The sequence below is a fragment of the Trachurus japonicus genome, chromosome 6 (assembly GCF_045865225.1).
Source record: "Trachurus japonicus isolate A0001 chromosome 6, Traja_1.0".
NCBI classification, from domain to species: domain Eukaryota; kingdom Metazoa; phylum Chordata; class Actinopteri; order Carangiformes; family Carangidae; genus Trachurus; species Trachurus japonicus.
In genome coordinates this window covers 31,459,484-31,473,440 of record NC_140912.1, presented here as the reverse complement: position 1 = coordinate 31,473,440, position 13,957 = coordinate 31,459,484, and the positions used below count along the sequence as shown (strand labels likewise).

The window sequence follows — 13,957 nt, the reverse complement described above, 5'->3', positions numbered from 1 at the left end:
AAAAAAAAGTGTATATCTTTAACTCTGTGGAAGATCTCCCACAACGCAGTGGGGGAGAAAGCAAGTGGGACAGATCTGCCCAGTCCCTGAGCAGCGCGCGTTTCACAGACAAGCCACAACGCAGAGTGTTAACAACGTCACCCGGTTCAGCACCACAGACAGCTGCAGGGGCCGTTCGGAGCAGCGGTGTTTCAGAGTGGGATGGTTTCGGAGTGGAGAGCTGTCCCCATTTTTTGGAAACGGGTCCCAGAGTGGGTGAATCTGAAAACACCAGGCCAGGGTTTTCTTGTAAACACCCAAATTGGATGTCTGTGAAACAGTGTTGTCAGACCCACATCTCCGTAACCTGAGCCACACCGCTAGATAATAATAAAATAATGTAACAGCAGCAACAACAACAATGGCGGACTACCGTCGGTCCCTCGGACACTGTGCCTGAAACACGACCATTAAATCGGCATCGATGGGCATGTTTGGACTGGCACGACTCAATATTTAGTCAATAATGTTTGAAGTTTGAATAGAGCGAGCGGGGAAGCTTTCACGTCTTTTTGTTGGTGTGTTTGTGTGACCCGCACTTTCTCTCCTTGATGAGACAAACGGCTCCTACCGCAGGAACGGTATGACGGAATATTTTAGTGGAAACGGTGACTTTTTCATACTATGGTATACATTGAAACCGGTAATCGGCCCATGCCTGATAACAACAATAGAGTGAACTCTCTGGGGGAATTCATTGAGGAGGCTGCGTTTCCAAGACAATGCTACCATATGATTGACAGCGAGGGCGGGGCTTATCGAGAGCCTCACAACAAAGTTATCTCACTTCCTTTACTGCTGCAGCAGCACTGGTGGATCTACTGACCAGACCATCAACGTGTCTTTACATCTTTGAGCTGCTACTGTGTATCACTATAGATAAATGTAAATGGTATGGTGGCCCTAAGAGCTCAAATTACTGAACCTTAGTGTTTCTGGGGCCAGAAGAAAAGGGACGGACCAGGCTGAGGCAATTTGTTTCAAAGCATCATGACTTTAGAAGTTGTGCTACCGGTTACAGCTGTTTGAAAATAAGATGAGTTTCTTTGGTTGATTATAAAGTCAGTAGCTTATTGATCATTGGTACTGTTAGCTTAGCATTAGCCTTCAGCCTGGTTTTTGCAACTTGTGTGTGGTCAAAGTAATGAAGTTGTTTCCCAGATTTGTAGCACAAGCATCTGTTTTCTAATGCTGCTGTGGTTTGACCTCTCAGGGCCACCGTAGACTACAGATGACATAAGAAAACCATTCAGTCAATAACATTTAAAAGGTCCTCTTTGTTTTGGAAGGGTTGTTTTGTCCCTACCAATGTTGAGACCAAACCTAAGAGTAGAATCTGTTTGAAACAAGTAACACATTCCTTTCTCTTTTCCATGTAGTTAATAAAACCAACTTTGACCAGCAAAGCTCTGGTCTGGAGTCAGAGTGTCGTTGTCCACTGTTATTTTAGGACTCTATTGTCAAGAGAGTAACATGTGTCAACACACTTAAGCACTCAGAGCACACACACACTCTGTTACTGTTACACACAAGCAGAGTGGACTGGAAATGCTCTTCTGGTGTTGGAAGAACTCAGGTGAACAGGACAAACACGGCTCAGAAGGTCAGATCTCTTTGTGACGTCATCGTTGTCGCAGTGTTTCCTCCATCTGACCACAGTCTCATAACAAGCTGAAGGTTTATTCATTTGACATCAAATATTTCAAAGGTTCTGATTGGTGCCGTTACTTTCACAGGTCTGGACTGGCACACTTGACTGGACTGGACTCAATAGTCAGGACTGGACTCACTGTTCAGGACTGGGCTAAATGACCAGGACTAGGCTCAGCAATCGCAACTGGTCTCACTGGTCTGGACTGGACTCTGTGGTAAGGACTGGAATCACTGGACTGGACTGGACTCACTGTTCAGGACTCGGCTAAATGACGAGGACTAGGTTTAGTGATCAGGACTGGTATCACTGGTCTGGACTGGACTCAATAGTCAGGACTGCACTCACTACTCTGGACTAGACTCACTGGTCAGGACTCGGCTAATTGACGAGGACTAGGCTCAGTGATCAGGACTGGTCTCACTGGTCTGGACTGGACTCAATAGTCAAGACTGGTCTCACTGGACTGGTCTGGACTGGACTCGCTACTATGGACTGGACTCACTGGACTGGACTGGACTGGACTGGACTCAATAGTCAGGACTGGTCTCACTGGACTGGTCTGGACTGGACTGGATTCAAGTCAGGACTGGACTCGCTACTGTGGACTGGACTCACTGGTCAGGACCTGACTCACTGGACTGGACCGTACTCAGTAGTCGGAACTGGACTCACTGGTCTGGATTGGGCTCAGGGGTCAGGACTAGGCTAAATGACGAGAACTAGGCTCAGTGATCAGGACTGGTCTCACTGGACTGGTCTGGACTGGACTCGCTACTATGGACTGGACTCACTGGTCAGGAGTGAGCTAAATGACCCAGACTAGGATCAGTGATCAGGACTGGTCTCACTGGTCTGGACAGGACTCAGTGGACTGGACTAGTATGTGACCAACCTGACTCTATGTTAGACATTCCCTCTCTAATGATAGAAGCTGTAAAAGCAAAACACAGAGGTGCAGGTCCTGGCTTTTAGGGGAGGGTAGACGGCTCCCATGGCAACCATTATCTTTGTTTTGATTAATTGTTTTGTCCATAAAATATAAGAAAACAATGAAAAATACCCGCCATAATTCTCCTTCCTCTATCTTCACCAAGTCCAAAGACATCCAGATGAAGAAAAGCAACGTTTTTTTTAGCATTTTTGCTCATTCATTCTCGATTGATCAACTATTTCAATAAAAGACAAATCACAACAGTTTTATTTAAATAGAAACATAATGACTGGTGACTGTGTTGTGACATGAAGAGTGTGTGTGTGTGTGTGTGTGTGTGTTCAGTCCATGTCTGCATGTGCAGTGTCTGAGGTTATGGGATGCTGCTGTTTTCCTGCAGAGCCGCTCGCTCACAGATAAATTCAACATTACAGAAACCTCTGATAACGACACGAGGAAACCATCACACAGGAGCATTACTGCCGCTGAGCAGGGAGGCAGAGGGGGCGTTTGATTTGACTTTAGTCCCGTCGTCTTGCAGCTAAAAGCTTTGTGGATCTTCCACCGAGCAGCTCGACATCGATGCAGGTCGAAGCTCAAACATAGAAGCTCTGTTCAGTTTCACAGGTCGACTCGTCTGAGCTTCATGTTGGACCTGAGCTGGGCCCAGAGCTTCAGTAAAGAGGCAACTACTCAATTATTAATCAGAAAAAACAATAAGACAAGTAGTTCTGGTTTGATAAGTGAAGCTGAAACACCCAGAGGGATTAGATATGAATGTTGTTTTCATAAATATCTTATTACAAGAGAAATGGCTAACGGGCTTTTTAAAAAAAAAATACAGTAATACCCAGAAATATAAAACAAAAAGTTTTGCTATTAAATCAATGCCAGTTTAATGTTCATGTCTAAATACAGATTTGATCAGTACATTTGCAGCCTCTATCGCCTAAAACCCAGGGGAAAACAAGCCAATATGAGTGGTCGCTGACTCAACATTTAATCAGGAGTTTTAATTCTAATTAATAATAATTCTAATTAGGGGGTGATGCTGAATTGTCAACAACTCAATTCATTTCCAGCCATTTCATAGAAAATCAGCCTCCTGCTTACTGGTTCTACTTTTACTCTTCAGATATTTTTCCATCTATATTAGTAGTTGTTCAGTATTTGTTTCAAAGCTGTCTGTTTTAAATATATTTGAGTAGACTTCACCTTTTCAAATTATTCGTACTGATCTTCAACAATTCAAGTAATTTCCAACCGTTTCATACAAAATCTGCCTCTCCTTCTTACATGTTCTACTTTTTAATCTATTCTCAGCCATTGCTTCAGCTATGTTAGCAGTGTTTTTCATACATTTTCATAAACTTTCAGGTCTTTCAGCTGCAGATTTCAACTCTTCTAAATATTCAACTGTTACACTTAAACATTCAGGATTTCTACATTTTATCTACCCTTTTTAACATTCATACTACTTTACACACATTCATCTCTCAGTTTCAGCCTTTTCAACATTGCTTCAGCAGTTTCTTCAGCTCATTCAGCTTTGCTTCAGTAATGGTGTTCAGCTTTCAGCATTCACCTGTATTTCCTTCAGGAAATGCATCCCTAGTTATAAATCAAGTTTCAAGTAATAGCTATTTGTAACATTTTCAAACTAATAAACACAAATTCTTTAGTTTAAGAACAATAAACTGACATATTACCAGACTTTGCAGTTTTCACCATCGTACGTCCTGTTGTTTGCAGACAATGGTCTTTAATTCCTGTTAGCTTTATCATGATTGTTTCTTTATATTGACATTCTACACTACATCATATTTGCAGTTTATATAATAAATGATCAATACTTGGTATCAAAGTATCAAATTATATTTAAAATACATATTACGCTGAATAAATGTTTCGCCCACTCTGTTTTCATTTATTAAATGGATTCAACGTCAAATTCTTAAACTTTTCAAATATGAAAGAAAACGAGTTGTTTTCTTTTCTCAGTTCATTATAATATCTTGAGTTCATTTAAATCTTTTTTTCAAGATAATTTCCCAGAAAGCAAAACCCTTAAAAAACATTTTGACCTAACGATTCAACCTAAGTTTAATTCTTTCACATTACATTTTCATAGCTGTTTTCTTATAAGTGTCTCTTACTCACTAAGACCTGTCCCCAGTGGTGGAAATCCAAGTTAAACTTTTATAATTACCGTAGCATGCTAACCAGTTAGCCCCAGTCAACCCTGTCTTCTAATACATCTTGTCCTCAGTCCAGTGGCTGCAGCTCTTTGTAAACCACCATCACCTCTATCAGCTGCAGAGGAAACTTACATCACAGTTTCAAAGCAGTGAAGGAAAAACATCTTTACAGTGAATGCACTCGATGTGAGCTGTTGAAGCTCCTCGGTCCAGGTTTTAGACAGAGATAAATTAATGCTTTTATTGTTTGAAGACCTCTCTGCACATATTGTGGTTTCATTATTACTCTGATGGTTTTATGTTGCTCTCTGTCTTTCGCTCTGGTTTTATTGGCTTTTATGTTTTTTCTATACTTCTCATGAATTTCTTTCTCTTCTCATGTTTTTCTATTTTAAGTTGCAATTTTTTTCTCTTATGGATTGCCGTAGGGATTTTGCCTACCTATAATGACAAATTCAACTTTGATTTAGGCCTGAAACATGATCGATTAACTGAATGACATCTTCATGACAATTAATCAATTGATTAAGATTACAGAAAAACTAATAGGATTTTATGCAATTTGATGGATTGATAAAAAGAGACAGTGGAGGACATCAGTAAGAGATAAACTAATTAATTGCCAATATATCAATATCATTATTGAAAACTGATGTAACTTAACTGTTTTGAAAATCTTCTGTCATCACAGAAGCATCACGTGTCAATCACATCACATGTCAAATCTTTGCATCAAACTGAAGTTTTGAATGATGGGGAGATCATACTGCAATGTGTGTGTGTGTGTGTGTGTGTGTGTGTGTGTGTGTGTGTGTGTGTGTGTGTGTGAGAGAGAGAGAGAGAGAGAGAGAGAGAGAGAGAGAGAGAGAGAGAGACTCAGTGTTTCCTCACTCATCTCATCATCATGTCTTTCCATCTTTCTGGATTCTTCCATTAAAAACCAGCGGAGCTTCTCCAGAGCTCAGTCCGCTCGCTGAGCGCCTCAGCCCGGCCACACAGCCCGCACCGCACCGGGAGCTGGTGCCTGGTGGTGCTATACCTCCTGTCTCTCCATCTCCCGCCCTTTTATCACCACATAACGTCCAATGCTGCACGTGCACGGGATGACAGGTGAGCGAAACGTGCACGCACACAACTTAAATGGGTTTTAACCCTGATACAACCATCTGAATAAAATGACTTTTTTTTTTTTTACACCTTTTTCTATGACCTGTTGAGACATTTTAACACACACACACACATAAACATACACCCCATCCCAAAGTGTGTGAGCAGCAGGTAGATAGGTAGATACTGTACCTTCTCTGAGGATGTGGTGGTGGAGCAGCAGCAGCAGCAGGAAGCAGACCGCAGCGGCAGTCAGAGCCCCGGCCAGCCGGAGGAGCTGCATCAGGGGGGAGCGGAGCGGGGGGGCGAGCGCCAAAAAAGTCCGAACTGAGACTGAGTGAGATGATGATGATTTATCCGCAGGGTTTAGCTGCTGCTGGAGCCTCAGCGCCTCACGACGCCGCGTCCATCCCGACCAGACCCGGAGCAGCAGGACGGAGGCGAGAGACAGACTGAGGCATCTCCGGAGGAATCACAACACAAGAGCCGCTTGAAGCCTGAAGTGACAAATCCACAGTGGAGGAGCCGAGAGGTTTCTGACTCTCCTCTACCCGGCGCGTCACGGTGCGCAGCTGCGACCGGCGGCAGATGCCCGGGGTGATCCCCTCCACCTCATCAAAATACAAAAAATAAATAAAAAATAATAAAAACTGCTCCAGGTGTGAAGAAGTTTTCCCTTTTTCTTTCCAAGCTTCTTTTTTCCTTACAGCTCTCTGCGCCTCTGGTCCTGCTGGACTCTCCGTCCGCTCGTCCGCGTAAATCCCCCCAGAGCTGGTGGAAGAAGAACCGACACCGACAGCGGGCCCGGCTGGAGCTGCTCTGCGGGCATCATGAACGCTGCCTCCGGCTGAGTAGTTCCCCTCTGGTCGGTGTCCGAGTAGAGGAGGAGGAGGAGGAGGAGGAGGAGATGATGCAGCTGCTGCCTCCGAGTGTGAAGATCCGCTATGATCGGCAGCCTCTCTCTCTCTCTCCCTCTCTCTCTCTCTCTCCCTCTCTCTCTCTCTCTCCCACTGTGACGTCACACCCAACGTGGGTCTCTGGATCCATCAACATCCTGCAAACACCAGGAAAACCTGAATATAGAATGAGTTTGTGAGTGTGTGAGTGTGTGTGTGTGTGTGTGTGTGTGTGTGTGTGTGTGTGTGTGTGTGCACCTGATGTGTTTAATGTGTAAAACTGTGTGTAAAATAAATGTTTTTACTGCCATTTGCTAACAAGACACCCTTAATTAACAGTTAATGAACTGTATGCTGATTAGTAGTCCTAGCTAGCAGATCATTAGGCTCAGTTAGGCCAAATCAATAGGCCTAAGTCATGTCTTTAAAGCTATAGTGCATAACTTCTACGTGTCTGTAAATTTATCTGTTTCACCCAAGCCTCTATAAGAGGCCGTTCGGCTCCTCAAAGACCTCGTGGTATTTTTCAGTATTTGTTCTTTTTGTATTTGGTGTCTGGTGCGACATTCCCGTGCTGGCTCACAGGAAACAACCGAAACAACAAGTTTTTACACGGTTTTACCTGACAACGAGAGGGAGGCGAGCGCTGCTAGAAGCAACACAGCTATGAATGTAGCAGCCTGGTGTTCGCCACATCGTTAGCCTAACGAGCAGTAAGTTACAAGGTGTGTAGCCTGTGTTGCTGTGTGTAACTTACTGCGGGGAGTCTGTGTGCTGTGACGAGCAGTGTGCGGCGAGTCGCGAGTGTTACAGTATAGTCCGTGAACCGCGTTCGTGACCAGCAGCATGTGGTGTGTTGCGAGTGTTACTGTTACCGTGTGTGATGTGCATTACCGGTACCATGGAGAGCTACAGGGATAGCGGTGGGGATGGGAGGGTTACACCGAGCCATCGGTGCTGGCCGTATCGTTGTAATAACGCAGAAATCCTTTAGGGGGCGACAAGTTACGCACTATAGCTTTAATCTGTTGAGTTCTGACCGGACATACGTATAAGAGTCATTAAAAAATGCTTCAGTAAATTATTATTGTTAAGATTAGGCTAGCTAGCCTATTACTTAATTTTGCTAATTGATACACAGAAAGTTAGCATTAGCATCTGGTTGTTTTGAAGAAACATTGAGGCTAAAAACAAAACTTTGACCAAAATCATCTGAGTAAACTTAACAAAACATTATTTTAAAAGTTTTTTCAAACATACTTGCAAAGTTTTGCTATAGCCTACCTAGCTAAAGTTAGCATCAGCAGCTAGGCTACATAAAGTTATAAACTATAGCCTACAGATGAAATTCACCATGATGTTCAAATAACAGGTTCAGCTAGAATTTAATGCAAAAGTTTTCTTGTTTTTTAGTGCTTTTTCTCACTTTTTTAAAAATTGAAATTAGTTTTTTTGAAGTTTTGCCAACATGGCAAATTTTAGCCCATCTCACTTTCTAATAGCATCATAATGCGGCCTCAGAGGATGTAGTACAAAGACAAGGACATCAGAAGTTGTTTATCTTGATAGGCTATAGGATCTGTACTGTATCATGTCTCGAGTCAGTGATCATGATCTTGACCTTTGACCACCAAGGTCTAACCAGTAGCCTACGTATTTAGGACTATGAAGAAACTCCCTGAGGAGTTCTCTATATATTGTGCTCATAAAGCCCAATTGAATTTATGTGAGGTCATTGTGATCTTATCTTTTGACCTTTGGCCACCAAAGTCTGATCAGCATCTCCCTAAGTCCAGGTGAACTTGTTTACTACATTTGAAGGAAATCCCTCAAGGCCTTACATACATACATACATAAGCCCAAGATTGCGGTTTGTGAGGTCACATTGCCTTTGACCTTTGACCACCATGATTGAATTCATCCCTAATCTATCATCTAAACAGTCACTGGCCACTTCCTGTTCAGTAGCAGATAACAGTCAGACCAAGTCAGAGAGCAGATGGTGAGCGCAGTGGAGCTTTTAGCAGCTATAGACCTGGAGGTTTCCCTCAGGAGGTGGAGGAGACCAAACATGGAGCAAAAAAGAGGGAATATATTGGATTTACAGTCATCATGTGGACACAAACACAACTTTACATCAATGACAATGCACTTTAACAAATCTTGAGACAAATTTACATTTTGGAAAACATTTTTACATTTTTTTTACAACACATTAGGCTACCATAACACATTTACAGAACGTACAAGTCCCGAAACACATTTACATTTCAGAAAACAAATTAACAAGACGTGAAACACTTTTAAAAGCGGTGTGACAAATTTAAAAATGACATCAACCACAAAGGGAACATATCAAATCCGTGGTTGACCCGGAAGTGATTACAGGAGCGGCCAATTCAAGTTTTTGTTGTCGTCAATTGTGTTCGTGGTTTTGCCGGCTTTATATCGCAGAAAAGATTAGTCCTCTTCAAACTCCGTGATTAGGTAATTAGTAATCGATCACTGTCCATCGGGTTGCCATGAACTCAATTGGCGACAACAACAACTCGAATCCCATTATCACTTCCAGGTCAACCACTGATTGACCTGGAAGTGATAATGGAGAAAGGTGATTATGTTTTTCATTTGCTTTTAATTGAAATACTGATATTCTTTGTGTTTGTTAAATTAAAATTCACATCTCTTATCTTGTTTAACAGTTATTTCAGTGGTGCTTCATGTGCACACAGTGTATTCTGAATGAAATCAGTGGTTGACCTGAACTGACGTTCCCTTTCCAGTTGATGTCATTTGTAAAAAAAATTTCACCATTTGTTTTCTGAAATGTAAATGTGTTTCGGGACTTGTAAATGTGTTATGGTAATGTAATTTTAATTTATGAAATATTCCAAAGACGGGTGCAAGGTCTCAGCACACCTGAAGGTACAGGTGCGTAGGAGGAGGGCATAACCCAAATTGCGAAAATCAAGAAACTCCCGCACACTTATCATTCTCAGATTATCCTTATAATTAAAGCAACATTTCGGTCAATGATGAAGGTCACATTGACTGAAACAGTGCTTTAATAAAACGATAATCTGAGAGTGAGACAGTGTGCGGGAGCTTCTTTGGTTTTATGAAATGTAAAAATGTTTTCCAAAATGTAAATTTGTCACAAGTTTTGTAAAAGTGTTTCAAATTTTGTAATTTTGGTTTGCACCTCCTGGCCACCGTAGTAAATGGATAAATTAACCATGTTTATTAATGTCTTACACAAACCTGTGTTTTTATATAGGGGCCACATCATGTTAAAAACAAACCAGCTTTACATCACTTTCACTAACTTGTCCTAATGCAGCAGCCTCCATCACCCAGCTGAACACTCTGAGTGTGAACAGGAGTTTATTCAGATAAAACACACAGGGATGTTTCTGTAAACACTCTGTGCTGATGTTGTTGTAGTTGAAGGAGAAGTAGCTACAGTATGTGCGGCGAGCAGCTCTGACACCATGAGTTACTGCAGTCGTCCACCAGCCAACGACTATTTTTATGTTTTCCCTGAACTCACACGTTCTTGTGATCCAGCTCTGCAATCTGCTGCTCATTACTTTCTGCTCTAATTACCTACTGTGTTGTTTACCATAAAGAAATAAATTATTCACAGCTCCTATACAGGATGCTACACGCAGGCATCTACTCACTACATGGTGAAACCACAGACACTGTTAATTAATATGTCAAACTTTATTTAAATTAGAATCTATGTTTCTACATTTGCTGCGTATCCCTGGATGTAAAAATTAAAGAAATCAGACCTGAAATATTGATTTTTATTGTGTTTAAAAAGTGGGATAAAAAGCACAAATTTAAAAGAATCTTATTGCCATTATCATATTCAAATGAACAGTTTATTTCTTTGCTTTTATTAGCAGTTGCATGTATGACTCTGCAGTCAGTCTCCTAGGGGCAGAAATTAATCAGTTAATAATTAAATTATTTAATTAAACTAATCAGTTTAATCAGTAATTCAAAACCTGAATTGAAGTGAACAGTGATGTAATGTTAATGATGTAATTCATATAATAATGCACGAAAAATATGTGAAAAAAATGTGTAGAATCACAATAACTACCACTACAAATAATAATAATGATAAAATAAGCCAATAAAAATACACACAATGATATATGTTACCCTTAATCCAGTCTAAATCTAATTGTGAATTATTGTACATTTTATAATAACCAATATAGTTAATAATTTACGAATGTGATTATGTTTTTCATTTGCTTTTAATTGAAATACTGATATTCTTTGTGTTTGTTAAATTAAAATTTACATTTCTTATCAGTAGCAGTTATTCCAGTGGTGCTTCATGTGCACACAGTTTATTCTGAATGCGGAATTACATGTAAAAGTGCGTAAGTGTTAAAGGGATAGTTCACCCAAAATTGAAATTTCACTCATTATCTACTCACCCTCATGTCGATTAAGGGCTGGGAGAAGTTTCAGAGTTATCCGTAGCTTCTCTGAGTTTGGGGCTTCAATACCAAACGGACATTACATACGAGCAGCATGGAGGTATTTGGATGTTTTTTGGTGTGTCTTTTTGTTACGAAGACAGTTGGTATCCATTTGCAACCGTTACATGGACATGCACTGCTACGCCGAGACCCCCTGTAACTCAGAGAAGCCACGGAGGACTCTGAAACTTCAATTTTGGGTGAACTATCCCTTTAATATTTTAGATTTGTGCTGTACTGTAAAAAAATAAATAAATAAATAAATTCAATCCAATAGTCACATAAAGGTATGAATCTTTAATAAACTGTGTTTTGTACCTGCTGGTCTCTACATGCTGACGTCCTGTACGCCGCAGGACTGACTGACCTGTCTGGAGTCATTTGTCCACTGATCAATCTCCTGTGAAGACTCTCGGTGTGTCGGCCATGTTGGTGTGATGTTTGATGGAGACGTCTGATGATGACAGCAGCAGCAGCAGCAGCTTCTCTCTCTCTCTGTCTCTCTGAATGAATCCATCCGGCTGATTGATCGCTCGGCCTTCAGGGCCTTCAGGTGACGTTCAGGCTCTTATCGAAGCTCTCAGCAGCTCCGTCTGTCACAGCGACTCCATCAGCTCTGATCTGGATCTGTTTCCATCAGGTCGTGCTCTCTGGGCCTGTGGCGGCGGGGGGGGTGGGGTGATTATTGCTGATGTTTTCCCGCCATCGATTAGCTTTCCACGGAGCAGTCAGTCAGCGGCCGCGGGTGTCGTCTGGAGAGAGAGATCAACACAAACACTGTCAGGACTCATCTGGTGTCTGGAGCAGCGCAGGAAATGAAAACTGTCCATTTGACAGGATGGAGAGTCGGGGGGTGGAGGGGAGTGGGAGGGGGGAGTGGGGGGGTTATGAAGACGACTGAAATGAAGACGGCCTGAAATCAACACCTGACAAATGTCTTGCAACCACAAACTCTGACAAACAACCGGGAAGATGAATCTAAGTATCACTTCATCTCTATGAAGGAAGCTTAAAGGGATAGTTCAACATTTTGGCAAATTGGCCCATTGCCATAATCGCTGTACTCATAGCAGTAGGTTTGTTACCTTTATTTGTCGGTGTAAGCTATTTTTAGAACGGAGGAGTGGAGAAGCAGGCTGCTCAGAGCTACGCTATGGAGGCTAAAGGAATTTCTTGGTTTCCCTCATCAAACTCATCAAATAGAAAATCCCCAAACTCCAAAACGCTTTCGTAGACAGGTTGTGACCTGCACAATCACCACGCTATGAGATAATAATGGAACGTTACAAAACAGAGCCGTTTTCGAGGTAAATACAGGGTAAATACAGAGTCTGCTTGCTGAAAAACTGTCCCTGAACGCAACCCGCATCAGCGGTTTTGCCTGAATTTACCTCTAAAACAGCTAACAATTAAAGGTAACGAACCCACTGCTATGACTATAGCGATTATGGCAATGGGCCAATTTGCCAAAATGTTGAACTATCCCTTTAAAGCAAACAGGAAGCAGCTAGATAACGTTAAAGGGACATTGTGTAACGTCTCCTGTTATCTATTCATGAAAATCGATTATTTGGTTCTTCAGTCTGTTTTTCATTAAAGCAGAAGTAAGCGGAATATTTGTGTTAATATAAGTCTTAAATAGTTCTATCTTCCGACAGCAATCACTTACATAGAGTGTTTGGACCGAAACACGGGTCTGTCAGTCACTCTGCTCTGCTGTAAGCCGAGGAGAAAACTTTCCATCCTACAACCTTTATCTAATGAGGAGAGAGAACAGCATAAAGGGGCGGTCCTCTCTGTGTGTGCAGCCAAGGGATGCGCGTGAATGTGGTGACGTAGGGACGAGGGCGGGGACTGCTAACTCCATCTGCTGACAGGAAGTTAGCCAAAACCACCGGATCACTTACTTCTGCTTTAATCAGTAATCCCCCCCATCAACAAACTGAAGTGTTCCTTTCAGCTCTGAATGAGCCGTTCACATCATTCATATCTCCATGGAGAGGGTAAGCTCGGTGCTGCTGCCATGTGGTGTCTCCATGTTTTTACGTTCAGTGGCAGCGTGACGGTAGGAAACCACGGGAACTCACTGGAGACACCGGAGCTGTCGGCTCAGGTCGAGGTGGCGTCTGTGAAAAGTCACCGCGGTAACGCAGTGAGGAGGAATGGAGCGTTACACTGATGCTGCATTCACCTGCAGTCGGGCAGACGGCTGTCGCTAACAAACCAGATGTCATTTTAGTCACAGAAGTCCAGAGAAAGCCGGTAAAACAATACCAGATCGCCATGACAACATATTGTCACGTGTATTGTTTTGCCTCATGCTGACGGACCACTTGTTGACATAGAGGCTTGTTTATGCCGTTACGTGCAGCGGCTGTCGTCCGTCTGCTGTCTGCCCAATTTCACGTGAATGCAGCATGAAAAATACGATTGAGTTTCTTGCGATATACAACCACAACGCTAGATGGGAGGAATTCCTACACAATGTACCTTTAAGAATATGAGTCATTGCACAAAAATTAGCCAATTTTGGTGACTACTCTTCTAATGCATTTATAAATAGTTCATAATAAGGTTATTTATTCAGTTTTTTTTCACAATATGTAATCTCAATTTTTTCAAAACAG

General features: G+C 42.1%; 1 protein-coding gene across 1 annotated transcript in view; it reads right to left on the bottom strand.

The window, feature by feature from the left end:
- The window catches only part of LOC146986463 (chemokine-like protein TAFA-5), a 53,475-nt gene extending 47,219 nt beyond the window's left edge, over positions 1–6,256 (bottom strand). The window contains exon 1 of the mRNA XM_085780232.1: positions 6,122–6,256. Within this exon, the coding sequence (XP_085636358.1) occupies positions 6,122–6,212 (91 nt within the window). The 5' untranslated portion in view covers positions 6,213–6,256. The remainder of the gene's footprint in view (positions 1–6,121) is intronic.
- Positions 6,257–13,957: the final 7,701 nt, after the last annotated feature.